The following is a 17,497-nucleotide window of genomic DNA, read 5'->3' on the forward strand; positions in this document are numbered from 1 at the left end:
TATTGAGGTACAGATCTTGAAATATATGCAGAAGTCAATAGATAGAAGCATTGCCAAGGAGAACAAGGAAGTGCTGAAGATTAATGAAGAGAATGTGTCAAGCCCTTTGACTCTGGTCCAGTACTAGGTCATTTAGAAGACAAAAGAAAGACCACTCCTTCCCAGCAAGGAATCTAATTCCTGCATTTGATTTCTTCCTGGTACACCGTAATTAAAATTTTAGTTACACTTGAAATGTAATGGACTACTTCACCCTCCGGAAGTCTGTCAGCAAGGAGACTGAGTTAAGTGAATAGATACAACAAGAAAGAAAGGTTTTGTTGAAGGGTTCACAATAAGACTTTGCAAAAAGTCACACTGAACATGGTTTCTATGCATACCTGTATCTCATCTTCAATACAGGCAACCAAAATCTTTCAAAGCTCTTTCAGTTTCTGGTAGCAGCCTCACATTAAGATGATGTGAAGACCAAGAATTTTCGAAATACTGCCGAAATTAGCATTGTAATGAAATGAAGATACTTCTGTATTAATAGTGAGGAGAAACTAGTTAAATTCCCATTCCTGCTTGCATGGAACTGAACGCTGTCCAAGGATCTGTTTTATATATGATGATTGTCTTTGTGCCAAATTATTTCCTACTTGGAAGTGTTGGTGTCAGGCAATTCCTTAAGCTTATTTCAAGACAGGCAACAAGCTGGATTGTTCTCTGGAGCAAGTAAAGACATTTTAGTATGCTTGCTTGTGCTTACCACAATGAGATCCTGGTCTACAGGCAGTAATGCAATTCAGTTACGACAACAAGAACAGTAGTAACTACTGCAGGAACACTCGCATCAATGCTACAGACTCCAGAAATACATGTCCCTAATAATACATTAATACAAATAAATAATACATGTCCCTAATTATACATTAGCAATCCAGCTGAGAAAATATTTTTGATAATTTAATCATATTTTCTTGGCGTTGGTTGAATCCCTGTAAGTAAAACATTGTGTGATATTTACTACTCCTTACCCAAGGACCGTTAAATATTTTGCAAACATTAAGCATCACAGTAACCTGTGAGGGTAGGTGACTGATACTACACATAAAGCTGCAAGGACAAAGCAGAAAACAGCAGAAGTAGGAGCTGTGTAGCTTCATGTTAAAAAGATGTCAGCAGACAAACAAATACTAAGGACAAATGAAGGAAGTACATTCATAGGGACCTCTGTTTGAAATTCTGGGATGGGAGCAGGGGAAAGCAGCATATGATTTGCTAGCAAAGCAGGTGTTTATCTGTGTGGTGGAAATACCAAAGTGCAGTGTGCTCTCGTCAATAAGGAGGAAACACTTCACAGGCAAAGCAAAAACACTGACAGCAAATTAGTCATTGCAGAGGTGTAAATATGTAAAACAAAACAGCACCTCTGGATTAAGATAACCATGGACATTCCAGACATATCTCCAGCTGCAAAAAAGTGGACCTAAATCACATCAAAGTCCCAGTAACAATTTCCTTGAGCATAGTTTCCAAGCTATACAAACTCCTACATACATCCAAATATAGTAAGTTAATTGCATTAAAAAAATCCTCATTATATGACTTTATGCATCAGTACTTAATTTTCTGATTTTACCACAGGTTATATGAAACCTAGTATTTTTAACTGAACAGCCTTGTGGAGTCTAGTCATCAGCTGTAAAAAAAAGTCTCAGCTTAGATCCAAAAGTTAAAATAAAATTTAATTCTCACAGTTAAAAATTTCTTAATGCTCTTACTTGAGAATAACACAAGTCACATACAAAAAGAAAATACACTGTATTTATGGTTATACACACATATAGGGAAACAAATTATACCACAGAAAAGGGAATTAGAGCAAGCATAGGCAGTACAAAATTCACAAAGCAGAAGAGGATTCTGACAAGCCAGAAAAAGCTGATCCTATAAGCCTGGACAAGCTTGCTTTTTCTATGAAATGAAATAATCAGAGCATTCCTGTACCATCTAGTGCTTTGGGTCAAAAAAAAAAAGTAAAGTTTTCTGCAATCTGGTATCAGGCACAGAACTTCTGGACAGGATCAAAAGTGACAAGATAGTGGAAGATAAGAATTCCAGGGACTGCATAGGTGACTGAGACTTGCCACTCATGGATACCTGTCCTGTTTAATTTCATAAGACAGAAGGGTAAGTCCTGAAAAATACCCTATGGCTATACAACTACAGAACACTGTGCTTAAGAATTCGTCCATCTAAAAGAAGGACATATCAAAATTCAAAGGAAGACTAATCAGAAATAGAAAATACTTATCAAAATTCTCTCAGTGCCCTATCCAAGTGCATAATCTAAGTACCAAAATACTCTTGACTCTTTTCCAATACAAACCACAGGATGCAAATTTCAAAAAACAGAAAGTCAAGAACAGTGCCAACAATATTACACTTTTTCTCACCATCCTGAAAACACTACAAAGAATCATAGAATATCTGAGTTGGAAGGGACCCACAGGGATCATTGAGTCCAACTCCTGGGTCCCCAAAGGACCACCCAAAAAATAAAAATAAAAATCAGACCATGTATCTGAGAGTGTTGCCCAAACACTTCTTGAACTCTGAGAGACTCGGTGCTGTGACCACTTCCCTTGGGAGTCTGTTCCAACACCTGACCACCCTCTCAGTGAAAAACCTTCTCCTGATATCCAGAGCCTGATCAATGAGCTACACAGAGTTTAAAGAAGCCTCCATTTAGCCCTTCACAAGCTAAATAAACCTTGCACACAGAACATAAGCATACATACGCCTCTAAGGTGAAACAGTATATAACCATCCTGGATGAAAAATGAAAAATCATATCAAACATATCCAATGAAAATGTGTGCCTTGGATCTCAATACACAGAATATAATTAGTCAAGTTAAAATTAACCATTTATACTATGAAGAGTGCCATGGGATATCAAGTGATAATCAACTACAATATCCACCTCACATCTGAAAATCCTGTATATTAAAAGACATAAAAATAACATTTTCATACTGTACTTTAAATTAATTTTTGAAAAGCTATCTTATTCTTAATACCAAGTAAATGAACAAAAATAACAATTCATATTTTAGGAGTTTGAATTGCTTGTAAAATGTCTGAGAACAAAATGAAATACTATTAAGCTTTGACTATTCAAAATCATACTCTCATTGACTAAATATTTTCTTTATGATTGCTATTGAAAATATTTTATTAAGCTTAAAAAAAAATTCTTCCACAAGGGTTTAACGATGAATGTATAATATTTACATGGGAATTTGGTAGAGCACATAAAATATTATAAATTGAGCACAAAGTTGAAAATACAGCTTAGGGGGCTTAAAAAAAAAGAAAAAGAAAAAACCTGAATTATTCAGATAAATTGGTCAATATTAGTTTGATTCTCTGTTCTGTAAACAATAAAGTACAGCAAAGGCACTGTACCACAAGAGAGAGCTAGGCCTGCCAAAAGCTAAATTTGTTTAAATTATACTATACTAGCTCTATTTAAATCATAGTTTAATTGCTGTTTGAATTGTATTACAGCAGTTATGATTAGCTGCATTCATCTTCTGACTAATTTAAACCAGATCTTCTTAACTCTGAGCTGTAAGCTCAACGTATAGCTCCTTGACCAAAGGACATGGGACAGCCCGGCCTAGAGATTCCAATTCCCAAATCTCCGCATTGTTTGTTACAGTATCTATGGTTATCTTCTTGGGTTTCTTTTTAAGGAGTTTCATTGCATTTTAAATCAGTCAACGCGTACGCAAAATTCACAAAGCTGTATTTAAAAGCCTACTTTGCAACCAGATTAAAAGCCAAGGTGCAGGAGGCCTGCCTCACCGCCCCGGGCCCTCAGGGCACACCCCGGGAGGGGATGGCTGCCACCCGGGGTGCCAGGTGAGTGGTCCATCCCTTATTTCTGAGCCTGCAAATGTGATGGCTTAAGGTTGCCAAGCAACAGTGCCGTGCGAACGGCCTCCCTATCTGTGATCTCTGGAGATGCTCTCAAATTTCATTAAAACCTGTCCGTACCTATTACACCAGGGCCTGTGTGGGGTCTGTAAACAGAGGAAGCCTCTCAAGGCTGAGGGAAGGAATAAAGAAATGAAGTGGCATTACCCTTTCCATCTATCTGCTTATGAGTATTTTAAGAAACCCCTCCTTTTTACGATGAGCATAATATGTCTCAAAGTAGATTAGTGTTTTATTCTTGGGGGAATCTTTAGTTGTTTATGTCTAATAAAATGCTTCATCCTACCCAAGGATATTATTCTACTATAGACTGAAAACAACAAAAGATGGTCTATAAAAAGAGATGCAAGCTTGGTAACAACTTGAAAATAATAGATACTAATTAAGGCTAGAAATTGTTTGTATAAGAACCATCCAGATTGTAAACAAACAAATAAACAAACCATTAACAGCAGGTGCTTTTATAGTGAGCATACTTATACATGTCAGTGAGCCACAAGTGAGTATTGTATTCAGAATCTAACAAGCATCTCTGTTACAAAATCATCCCTTGGAGCAATGGAATATTATGGATTACCTTAGTAACTAATTTAAATAAAGGCACACTTAAAAGATTCAGATTACGAGAAAGATGTGTAAGAAGTTTTTCTGCAGCTAACAGACTATTTGAGAAAACTACACTCTCACAGCAGATGTGCCAACAGGTTCACTTAGCTTCATAAAACTCTCGAAAAAGCAGACTGCGGGGAATTGCTGCACAAGCACCTCCTTGTGGCGCAGAATACTTAGAGCTGAAGATGTAAAAGGGACACTGAAAATCTCTTGGGATTTTGCTTCCCCTTCTCTGAGGCGAGCTCCAGGTAGATGTATTTGCAGCAGTCTACTGAGGAGGAAATCTCCAGTAGGAAATTTGACTTTCAGAGGGATTGCAGAGCAGCTATCCTAAATCAAACATCTGTGCTACTCAGACTATCTCTCTTCAAGCTCTAAGTATCTTTCCTCATAATGCATAATCACTGATTAAGATAGCGGGGACCTAGTCTGGGGACTATCACAGTAATTATATTTTTTGTATGTATGTGTGTATATACATATATATATACACACACACACATTATTTATGTATATATATATATATAATTTAATATACAAATACAAATTTAGATGTGAACTCAGCAAATCTCTGTATAAAACTCAGAATGATACCATTACTAACCTAGTGACAGAACTATTTAGAGACGTATGAATGATATTTTAGACATAGTGACCACTGGTTAACAGGCTGCAGAGTTCACTGGAATCAGGAAAGTAAATCTGTTTGCAGACACAGAATGATGCTGTTGCTGGGGCGCAGGCTAGTAAAGAAAGCAAATCAGTGTTCAATAGCCCTACAATAAAATTATTGAAAGTTATGGACCTCTGTTACAGTTCAAGTACCATTGATCTAGCCTCTGCATCTTTACTACACAGCCTAATACAATTTGAGAAATCCTCATACATATCTCCACAGGGTACCTGACTTTCAGATGATTTCTTAAATATCTTAGTTGCTCAAAAATGAAGGATGAACTACTTTTTGACAGTTATGATATGAAAATTAGTGAAAATCAGGTTCTAGAAAGAAGATTGGAAGAAAAAAAAATGTGATTTAGGTAGAATTCAAGTATACTTTCTGACGTACTTAAGGTAAAAGTCACAGAACAAAAGTTCACTCTCCACAGTGAGTGGAGAACTGCCTGTTAAGAGCTTGATGCTTATTCATTTTTCTCAGAGGAATTTTTCCTTATTACCAGATGAAATATAGAAGAATCTTCCCTTGTTTTGAAAGATGAAATATTTTCTTTGTCAGTATCCAGCTGTAAGCCCACAGTGATTATCTGTCCATTGGAAAGGCATTGGCTAGTTCTATAAAAACGCTGCTGATAATTGCTTGCCTTTACATTACATACTAAATGGTAATTTGAGCTGGCAGTTAGATTTTTTTTTCTCTGTGGAAAAAGAAATTAAAATCTTCTGAGTAAGGTCGGCAAAAATTGAACTATTTGCTTCCCAAATGAAAATCTCTTCCACTTCACAAAGAAATACTCAAATGCAGATGATTTACTCAACTGTAACAAGATACATTATAACCTCACAGAAAAGATGAAGTGGTCAGATAGTGATTTCCATGAAGATGAAATCTCCATGGATCTCCATGTAGGAGATGCTTCCAGAACTAAAAGACAGAACAAGAGCACTCTTCCGACATCGCTGTTCAGTTACACAGATGCCACTAAAAAGGAGTACCTGAATAGCAGTATTACCTAACCCCAGATGAAGCAACCAGAATAAGAGTGTTAGTAAGAGGGCTGAAAGGAAAAAAAAGAAATCTGTTTCTTTGCTTCGATAATTTTATTCAATTTCTGTCCATTGTATCAATGCCCGTGAGAGAACATCCCTGAAAAAGACTAGTTAACCTGGACCTGACAGAGCCAAACGTTTTTATATGATCCTTATTTACACAGTTTAAAAAGTCAGCTCAAAGCACATTTTTTCTGGTTTTCACTCATAGTAATTTCTTTTTACAGCAAAATCACTACTTGAATACACAGCAATCTATGGAGCTGGTTGGGATCCACCCAAGGGTGCTGAAGAAGCTGTCAGGTGCCTTGGTGGAAGCGTTCGCCAAGCCACTTTCAATAATTTACCAGCAGCCCTGGCTAACTGGGGAGGTTCCAGCTGACTGGAATGTGGTGTCCATCTACAAGAAGGCCAGGAAGGAGGATCCAGGGAACTACAGGCCTACCAGTCTGACCTTGGTGCCAGGGAAGGTCATGGAGCAGATCATCTTGAGTACCATCACACAGCACATACAGGACACCCAGGTGATCACACACCAAAACCCACTGCACATGGATTTTTGAAAGGCAGGTCCTGCCTGACTAACCTGACCTCCTTCTACAGTAACATGACCTGCTTAGTGGAGGAGGGAAAGGCTGTGGACTTGTTTACTTGGACTTTATCAAGGCATTTGATACTGTTTCCCACAGCATTCGTCTGGAAAAACTGGCTGTTCACGGCTTGAACAGATGTACTGATCACTGGGTGAAAAACCGGTGGGATGGATGGGCCTAAAAGGCTTTAGTGAATGGAGTTAAATCTGGTTGGCAGCCTGTTGCATTCCCCAGGGCCCAGCACTGGGGCCAGTTTTGTTTGACATTTTTATTGGCACTCTTGAGGAGGAAATTGAGTGCACCTCATTGCATTCGCAGATGACACCAAGTTGGGCGGGTATGTTGATGTGCCTAAGGGCAGGAAGGCTCTGCAGAGGGTTGTGGACAGTCTAGATTGATGGGCTGTGTCCAGCTATATGGGATTCAACAAGGCTAAGCGCTGGGTGCTGCACTTGGGACATAACAACCCCATGCAGTGGTATAGGCTGCAAAAGTTATCAGAAGAAAAGGATCTGGGGGTGCTGGTAGACTGCCTGCTGGAATGAGCCAGCAGTGTGCCCTGGTGGCCGAGAAGGCCGATGCCATCCAGGCATGCATCAGAGATCATGTGGTCAGCAGGACTAGGGAAGTGTCCTTCTGCACTCACTGCTGGTGAGACCGCACCTCCAGTACTGCGTTCGGTTTGGGGCTCCTCACTGCAACAAGGACCTGAGTTGCTGGAACACATTCAGAGAAGAGCAATCGTGTTGGCGAAGGGACTAGAAAACAAGATGAGGGGGGGATGAAATATTTATGAGGGGGGGCTGAGGGAACTGGGGTTGTTTAGTCTGGAGAAAAGAAGACGGGAAGGAGATCGCGTTGGTCTCTACAACTACCTGACAGGAGGCTGCAGCAAGGTGAGTATCTGCCTCTTTTCTCAGTTGACAAGTGTCAGAACTTGAACAAGTGGCCTGAAGTTGCACCAGGGAAGGTTTAGATTGGATATCAGGAAGAATTTCTTCAAGGAAAAAGTGGTTAGACATTGGAAAAGGCTGCCCTGGGAAGCAGGTATTAAAGAAATGTGTGGATGTGGTGCTTAGACACATGGTTTAGTGGTGGACATGTAGTATTAGGCTGATGGTTGGACTGGGTGATCATAAAGGTCTTTTCAAACCTAAATGATTCTATGAAAATGAAGCCATGAAAAAAGGGCTGTTCATGAAGATTGCATTAGTAAGTACTTCTTGCCCCTGTCTGGCCTACAATCTGTGTTTGTGGTTTAAGAAACGAATGCAACAAAATAGTAGGACTAAGATCAGTGAAGAAAGTGCTGCAAGAAGTTTATATTGCCCTGCAGTCAACTTGCTGGACAAAGCTGATAATGAGAAACGACCACATTAAAAACAAACACAACAACTTTGTCCAAAAAAAAAATCCATCTACTGAAGGTAAGACTTCATAAATAAATAATATTAAATTAAAACACCATATAAAGTTAACACTTCATCAAGATAAGGCCATCTTGTATGTTGACAATTTCTCTGACATGATGGTAAATTGAAGATTCTGATATCAGGATATAGGTCTCCATTGGCCCACTGGAAATATATGAAACTTTTGGACAAAGACTAGCTAGTCCTACTGCTATACCATTTCCTTATTTCCAGAAATACATGCAATAAAGGCACCTATACCATAAAAACATCGAATTCTTTTTACACATTCCTGTCTTATGGAAGCAATACCTGTGGTCTCTAATAATGAAGTTACTGGGATCACATATCAGAAAGATGGCCTCTACAAGCACTGATTGGCAAGAATGCAATTCATGCACTTAGTCATCCCCCTAATAAAATACTGCTCAGATATGAGCAGTTTATGAAAAAAAATGAAAAACACTGTTAAAGGTTTTAAAATTTAGCATGAACAGATGGTGTGGGCTGCATCCTTGTTAAACAGATATCATTATATTTCAATGTCTTTCATGATTACGACAATTTTGACAAGATAATCATCTCCTCTGAACAGAACTTTTTAAGGTTTGGAGAAATAATTCAAGATTTATTAAATAATCTGTCAAATTATCTATGAACCTTGCTTTCAAAAGAAATCCTATGATCTTATTAAAATAATTACAGAAAATCTGTACCTGATATAAATAACAAGTACCAGCAGCACTGGTATATACAAAGGAGATATCTAAAAAGTATAGGAACTTCCAAGATTCAAAAGGTGATAACATAGCTTTGGTCTCTTGAGATACTCATTAGAAATTTCTGTGCTACATATCCCGTGTGCCAGGTCAACTTTTGAATCATAGTCTTCAAAATGGAAGGAAAGGAAACCATTCTGTAGCTATGTTAAAATGAAATAATCTAGATATGTATATTGCAGCCTCCTTTCCTCACACATTGTTGCCTCTTTCCTCTTACTTGTTCTGTGAAAAAGCAAAAAATAAAAAATAAAAATAATAAAATAAAAAAACAGTTCTCGCCAGCACAACAATTACACAAAAAATTAAAAATTAATCTTAAATCTTAAAAAAAAGTCTTAAAATTTTTTTGTTAGAATTCTCTTTTTAAGAAGAGCAGCAGAAAACAAAGGAGATGAGTAAATCGTGATGTGATGTCAAGAATGAGAGAAATTGTGAATTTTAAATGCCATTTCAATTTCAATTTCTTATATTCATGTTTCTTGTAGGGAAAAATAGGGCTGAGCAAAATGAGGAAGAAGGGTATAGCATTTACTTTCTTGTGATTTAAATAAAATAGGCAGGAGAAAGAAGATGGGAGCAACTCCAAAAGCCCTATAAAAAGGTGGCTTCCTCTTAACTCTATAAGTAAGATGACTTCTGCTGCCTTTGATTATGGCCTTATTCTAGTACCCAGCACTGCAATTGCAAAATTCAAGTGTCTTCTCCTGCTTATGCTGGGGAATTTACCCTCTTTTAATTGAAAACTCCTGCTCTTGGAGAATAAAAGGTGAAATAATCAAGCACTGCAAGGTGACAGTGGAGGCAAAGCTTCTATCAAGAGACTTTGAGATAAAAAGCATAGTATTATTTAAAAGAATTTCACAGATACAGAAGGTTTTCTATCTAAGCTACTTGAGAGAAACAATGCTGCTGTCATTCCACCATGACATAGAGTGACAGAACTAAAACTCCTACATGTCAATAACATCAGCAGACCAGCCCGTGTATGATTCCCACTGATTGACTTGCTATTCTAAAACCACTCTAACAGAAGTAGTCCCTATCACTTGGTGAGAATGAGGAGTCAACAGCCGATGTACAAACCTATTTCAAGTACAAAATGGTACTTTATTTACCATTATATCAAGTACTATGCTTCTGAACAGCTATTCAATTCTTTGAGAAGGCATTCATAAAAATGCCCCAATACTTCATGAAGCTGAAGTACTAAAATATATAAATAACACGAGTTATTTCAATAGCTGAACAGGTAACTGAAATAGGAAAAATCCAACAACCGTTTTGTAAGAGTTTTTAAAAACAGAAGGCTATCTTCTCCAGAGAAATTTACTGAAAGTTAAAGACAGGAAATTTAACTTCACATATTTTGTTTTTAAAATTCCTTTATACACTTTTTTTTTTTTTTTTTTACTTTAAAAGGAAAATTATAGCTAAAAAAAGTATCCAATGATACAAAAAACAACAAGGAATTTTCAAATGTTTAGAAGCCGACTCACCAGTCTCTTTATAATCCTCAACAAAAGCTTCAGTTGTCGTGTATCTTTTTTGGATTTCAGCACGTCAGTGAAGCTGTCCATGTTTTCTGGAGACATGCTCTCCTCACTGTTCCCTCCATACAGCTGAACCAGCAATGATAAGCACTGTGAGGCATTCTCAAATATTTCAATATCTTCACTGGGAAGCTAAAAATGAACAAACAAAAATCAAATTCCAATTTCAGAAAAATTGCATTATCGCTGGGAATTCAGAAGAATGTTAACATTAACATTGTGGCAGGAAATAATTGTTTCTAGTTGACTGACTCAAAATTCCATTAAACTAAGCTTAATAAAGTGATGAAAATGTAACTAAAATATATCTATTCTTAAGCAGCAGTATAACTATGTCTCAGTTATGATCATATCGAATAGCATATCTAGAGAGACATCATAAAAGCACTGAAAACATTGCTCCCAATTCTGTTATTTTCAGACCATATACTTAGCTTTAAAATAGAAACAGTATGATCAGAAAGTATCATCATAGCCATGATGTCTAATCTTCTGCATAATGCACACCATAAAACTTCATTTAATTATTTCTAAGTCAAGTCCACAGCTCCTGGTTGAGGTAGAGTACAGGCTATGTAATGGATTTTAACTGAGCCACATTAGAAGGTACATTTTGCAGATTTAAAATATTTTTTGGAGCTCTTTTCTAAATTCCAGCTTTTCTGTACTGCTTTGAAGAGTGGATACTTGAGCAGGCCCTAGCAATGGGATGGAGGAACTCTTTCCTGGGAAACAAAATCATGGAAAAGATTTGGGGATATGGCTAATACTGATTTTTAAATGAGCTTCTGGTAGTATGACACCACTATCAAAATAATTTATATCCTTCTTTAAAGTACAATCTGGAAATCACATGCAGAGAGATTATATTGTGCTTGTATTTGGCACTGGTGGAATAACAACAGGAATGCAATGCTTACTTTTGGTGCATACTGTTCTTGAACGTAAGTGAAAAAATCAGAGATTTCTTGGGAACAGTCAAGAGGATGATAGATTGGAAAATCTAACAGTGAAAGTCTGAATGAATTCAATCTATATAGTTTATCAAAGGGAGGGCTAAAGGGCACTTGATCATATTCTTCTGTTCCATGTGAGAAAAAGGAAGTTGAGGATAGCTTAATTTCTATACCTGAAAAAGGACTGATAAGAGATGTTGGCTCAAAACTCTATCTAAAGCAATTTAGATTAGAGGGAAGAACTAATTTGATTTTCTTTCCTTCTTTTTTCATTATTAAGGGCCATTAACCACTGAAATAACTTCCTCAGAACTGAGACAGATTCTCCATCACAGACGATTTATATATAACAATAGTGTTGTTTTTTTTTCCTTTTTCTTCTAAATAGCAACAACAAAACCCTTTACTATAAAGAGGAATTAATTTAGGAGAGTCCTAAGTTTTGTGTTACAAAAGACAGTATACTGACTGAATGACCACAATAGCCTTTTCCGGCCTTACAAACTATAACCTGAACAAAACGTAACAGTGGTGATCTTACCAGTAAGGTATGAAATATTTTCACACTTCTGTAACTCCTACACAGTTTCTTAATTCCAAAAATACTAATCACAAAGAAGCTGTATTACAGTATGGTACCCTTACTGACAATTAAAAGCAAGCAAATAATCTGTCCAACTGTGTGTGTCTATACATATATATATATATCCCCACCTATTGCAATAATAATTACTTATTTTATCTGAAGTATGAACGTCCCAAGTCTTTTCATTTTAAACCCATACAGTTACTTTAAAGTAATCTGGAAACATACCATCAGACACATACTTCTTAAATATCCGAGCAGCAGGTCCCCAGGGATCTGCATGCAAATTTGAACCTGCTTTCCATTAGCTTCACAGAGCTGGCTGTTTAAAACAGACTGAACTGAGATGTAAGTGCTGAATACATAGCCCCAAGACATATCACATTTTACTTGACCTAATGCTGTGCAAGTGACAGGACCACAGCAGCTATTTCTTGCACAGCTTTGCTATATTTTTTCTCTCCATTCCAGTCTATATTCCACATATTTGATTGTTGTTTCTTTTTCATTATCCAGAGTTAGATAATAACATCATCAACATAAATAGCAAGGCTAAAAAGGAAGAAAAACAACGAAGAGTAACAAGCTTTATAGCTCTATTTATATCTTCCTTCCTTATCAAATCAAAAAAAAAAATTCCACTGATCTCACTGGGAGCTTTGAGTTGACCTTTACTTCCTTCACTGAAAAATAATAAAAAAAAACACTATTATATAAAGGAAGGAAAGATTACACTACTTTAACATACATCTATTATCCCTTTTAAAAGCAGCACTGTCTAACTTATAGTTCGTTACCAGATGAGTGCAGACAGGTAAAGAAACCACTCCCTGAAATCATAGTACATGAACAACGTTCAGTTTTCAGTTGTGGTTTGTTGGCTAACTAACTAAATAAAAATCAGCGAACATTTGAACAGGTATCTCTTTGCCCCAGTGCTGCAGCAGAGGCCAGTTTCCTGATTCCCATAAGCACAAAATCCCACGCATAATCAAAAATCTCAGTAGCCATACTCGGAAGTGAGACAATTCTCAAGGTCTTTTTCTGAGATGTTCACTAAAACATCAAACTGAGGAAAGGAAGGGTATTAGTCTCTGCAGAGGACTGCCCCTACAGCAATCTTGCATGAAGAAACGCAAAAAGCACCATGTCCTTTGTAGCTCTTCCTGAGACAAGGAGGGCAGAGGGCACACCAGTCCGTTCAGTGTTATTCCTGAGGAATCTGAACAGCAGGCTGTCTCACCGCAAGGCTGTCTACAGCAGGAGTCCCCAGTTAGTGAGACAGTGCCAAGGTCAGGAGGAGCTGAGCTTTGGCTGATGGCTTGACTTACCTTTCCTGGTATGCCCAACCTTTTACTTTTGTAGCTGCTGTCCTTCCCACCACCACTCCCCCGCCCCCCCTAAAAAAAAGAAAGGAAGATTGTGAAAACCTCCACCCCGTATGTTTTTCTGTCAGATACACTTGCTCGTCACGCATTATCAAGTTGTTGGCAACCATCCTCCAAACCCAGCCACCAGTATCATGCCAGGGTTCACAGTACTTGAAAGCAGTGGCGCCGTGCTGTTCTATCACAAATGCCAAAGAAGTCCTTCATCCCCTGTTGTATTGCAGGCTCTTCTGCTACACCAGAGTCCCTTTGAGCTTCAGTGTTACCTATAGTTTGGGGAGCAAGTTGCTGTCATCCTGGAAAATTGTGGAGTGAAATGATAACAGCACAGATTTCGGAAGAAAAAGAAAACAAGTTGGGAATAGGAAAGACAGGATTTTCTCTGGAGGGTCTGAGAATCATTAGCCTACAGTCTAACCCATCAATAATTAAAGTGGAAGAGGAATTCTCAGCAATGTCCCTCTATAGAGAAAAATGTTTATGTATACATACTCAGAGCTCTCACCATTTTTCTGTTTCACTACTGACAAATAGTAATTTAGATGTTGTGTCATAAGCTGGTACCCTGAAATTTAGAACTGGCTGCCAGTCTGTGTTAGTACTTCCATTAACGGTAATAAAAAGCAGGAGATCTGAAGAAAATTGTTGGCATGAACAAAAGCAATGACTGAAAATATAATAAATAAAGACAGCAAACCACAGAATGAAAATTCAGCTTTCAAGTAAATAGTATCTCGTGTAATAGGAACAGAAAGAACAATCATATTGCTAGGCAAAAGAATATAGATGGATGGTCCATCTGTTAATCAGCTGGAATAATATTCTCATATTTCTACTCATAACAATTCAATTTGATATGAAGAAGTATATTTCAAGTCTAATGCATTTATAGTTTTTCACGACAGCATCTACTTAAGTTTTTGTTCTTTCAGTTGATGAGACACCCAAGAAAAACTAGAGTTCTAACTTTTTAAGAAAAGATCTGCCCCCTTATATTTCATAATTAGTGGAAAGAACTCTAATTGCCTTTCATTTCACTTTTTATCAGTCTTAGAGGGGATTATAAATTCAGTCTTTCAGCAAGGTAGAAATATTTGTACTCTTTCTCCATGCAGTTTTTAATCTTCTGGGCTAACATATAACTTCAAAAAAAAACCAACCAAACAAAAAAAAAAAAACAGCATCCTAAAATAAATTAAGGAAGAGCTAAATTCATAATTTTTGCCATTCTACAACTCAGAACTGTAGAATTATTTTTCAGTACAAAATTTTTAAATAATGCTTCAAGACAAGATTTTTGTGCAATGAAATTGCACTCCTTTTACTTAATTTTTATGGCCAAGTTATAACCTCCTGTTAACAGGCTCGTAGCGTACAATTCTACTTCATTTCTAAATGGAACCTGCTCTGTGTATTTTAAGGTTAACAGGGTGAAAAGCAGGTTTCTTGTTATTACACATCTATATTTTTGTAGTCTGTTGTCAAAAATACCTGCGTTATGAGCCCACTTGCAGCGTGTTCATGAATTGCAAACCATTGCAAGAAATGTGTGATCATTTCATCTGAAGTGGCAGTTTTCACACCATTGGAGTTGTTACAGCATCTAATTTTAGAGCTACAATGAAACTGTCTGGATTACCCGGAGGGGACACTATTTCAGTGCATTAATGAGGTTAAACACAAAGAGAGTTTATTACGATAAGAGATAGATGTTCATTACATCAGTAATGTGATTACAGAATATGCTATACAGGAAGCACCACTGGGAACTATAGGGAAGATGATTTTACAAACATTAAACAAAATGTAAAAGCAAAACATCACTATTAAACCTGCTACCTTTACTATGCTATTCTTATTAGGAAATATGCACAGTTTAAATGAAAAATGAAAACATTGTATTTTGGCTTGGGGCAAAATTTTTGTCCTTATACGTAGGGGAAAATATTTTAAAAAACAATGTATTTTCAGTTCATCTTAGTCTATTCTAACTGCTGAGAAACTAAATCCCTATTTTGAAGTTCTGTGCTTATGACAATATATTCTCTTTTTGTTTGTTTGTTTGTTTAAGGTAGCTTTGTGGAACAGGATCCTTCAAATATACTTCAGAGAGAACATTTCAGATACAATCACAGCAATACATTGTACAGCACAGGACATAAACCTATGTCTTCCCACCCTGACCACAGAACTGCCTGTATTCCTAAGAAATGCAAAATAAAATTCTGCACAGTCTGCAGGATTATCATTCTTCTGCAGTCATTTTCATTATTCATTGGCAAATACCTTCACGTGCTCTGAAACTGAAGTCAAGGCTCAGCCTTACGGCCAGTGGAATGTAGGGACAGAAAGGACCTAGGAAAGATCATCTTCATCCATGTGCACTGAGGCTCCCCATTTGTCCTCTTCTTGTTTGCACATGATTAACTGGTCATTCAACATTAAAATCCAGACATCCTGAAGTTGATAACCAATTATAAATTTTAATGGTTACACTATAATGAAGAAGCCTGTCACCAGAAAACAAACAAAATCTCTCTCAGCAGTCTGATAGGGTGCAGAGAAGACTGAAGGGCCTACGTCTAGGATCTAAAGAGACATGAAACTCCTTTTTATAGGTATTGACAAGGTAATACAGTCATTCCAGCTGTCCAAAAAGCCCATTCAGCTTACAGGAAGTTATCACTCGTAAGCTGAGCCCTCTGATTTAGCTGCCAGCACAAATGCAATATTACGCTAAGAGTTATGGAAGCCCATGTAATGAAGGAGAAAATCAGGTTATTCATTTGTAGTGCTGATTAGGCTGGCTAACAAACCTTTAGAAGTGTTTTGTTGTTGTTGTTGTTGTTGTTGTTGTTTTTTAATTTTGGAGTTTGAAAAAGTTTCTGAAAATCCACACTGAAGTCATTTCAAATGCCAGTAAATATTACAATATTTTTTTTCTGTATAACCACTACATAAAAATAGTAGAAGGTGTTTCATATAGTCTACAATAGCTGCAAGTTTCAGTATAATAATCAAATTAGATTTATGTTCAAGTGGAGAAACATTAGACAAAAAGCTAAGTGTAATTAACTTTTAAACATGAAGCTGCCAAGCAGCAGGCTAAATGCTCAATTTATTTTCCTCTTACTGATCAATTAACGGCAGACTGATCACGGGATTAAATATTGAATTCTCCATATTTGCAATGTTTTCTGCCTGACAGAATTTGTAATTATTTCTTCTTTCACATTCTTAAAATCTCTGAAGTTTCACTTACATGCAACCTAGGTTTTCTACACTTGCTTTGCTATGCCCTAAGTGACAGACTAAATCATAATTACAGAAGGGAAAAATTGATTCTAAGTTTTTGACATTTTCAAGTTTAGCTCGCATTGATTTTTGAAGGATTATTAAGAGAGATAAACATGTAGGTCTTGAAGAAAATAAATAAATAAATAAGTAGACAAATCAATGGGGCATGAAACAATCATCTTCTTGAGGGATATACATATCAATGAGGGAAACCAATTATTCAAGGTGACATAAGAAACCATAATTATGGTAAGACGAATAGAAATACCAAATCAGGGAGATAATTTGAACTTAACATCTTAACGTGGTGGTTAGTTCAAAATTTAAGACATATTTTAACTCCAGAAAGTGAAGTTCACAAAGAACAGAATGCCTCAAAACAATAATAGTAGATTATGTAGCTTCACAGCTCAGTACAGAGGACTGTTACTGGTAGTGCAACAGAACTTTGGCTTAGGTAGGCCTGTTGGGTAGGGATATACATCTGGAGAGATCCAGGAGACATCATCTCAGTGCTGGCACGAGACACAAGAAGCTGATAGCAGCTACGCAGGAGATGTCAATGGTTAAGGTACTGAGTTAAGCCACGAGTACCACTATATA

The 17,497-nt window shown here is 37.0% G+C and overlaps 1 protein-coding gene across 6 annotated transcripts in view; it reads right to left on the bottom strand.

Moving 5' to 3' along the window:
• The window catches only part of ULK4 (unc-51 like kinase 4), a 243,474-nt gene that overhangs the window by 46,456 nt on the left and 179,521 nt on the right, over nucleotides 1-17,497 (bottom strand). For all 6 annotated transcript variants that reach the window (XM_080580479.1, XM_080580478.1, XM_080580476.1 and 3 more), the window contains one exon: nucleotides 10,614-10,799. In XM_080580479.1, coding sequence (XP_080436605.1) covers nucleotides 10,614-10,799 — 186 coding nt within the window. The remainder of the gene's footprint in view (nucleotides 1-10,613; nucleotides 10,800-17,497) is intronic.

Source organism: Anser brachyrhynchus (genome assembly GCF_964034855.1).
Source record: "Anser brachyrhynchus genome assembly, chromosome: 2".
NCBI classification, from domain to species: Eukaryota; Metazoa; Chordata; class Aves; order Anseriformes; family Anatidae; genus Anser; species Anser brachyrhynchus.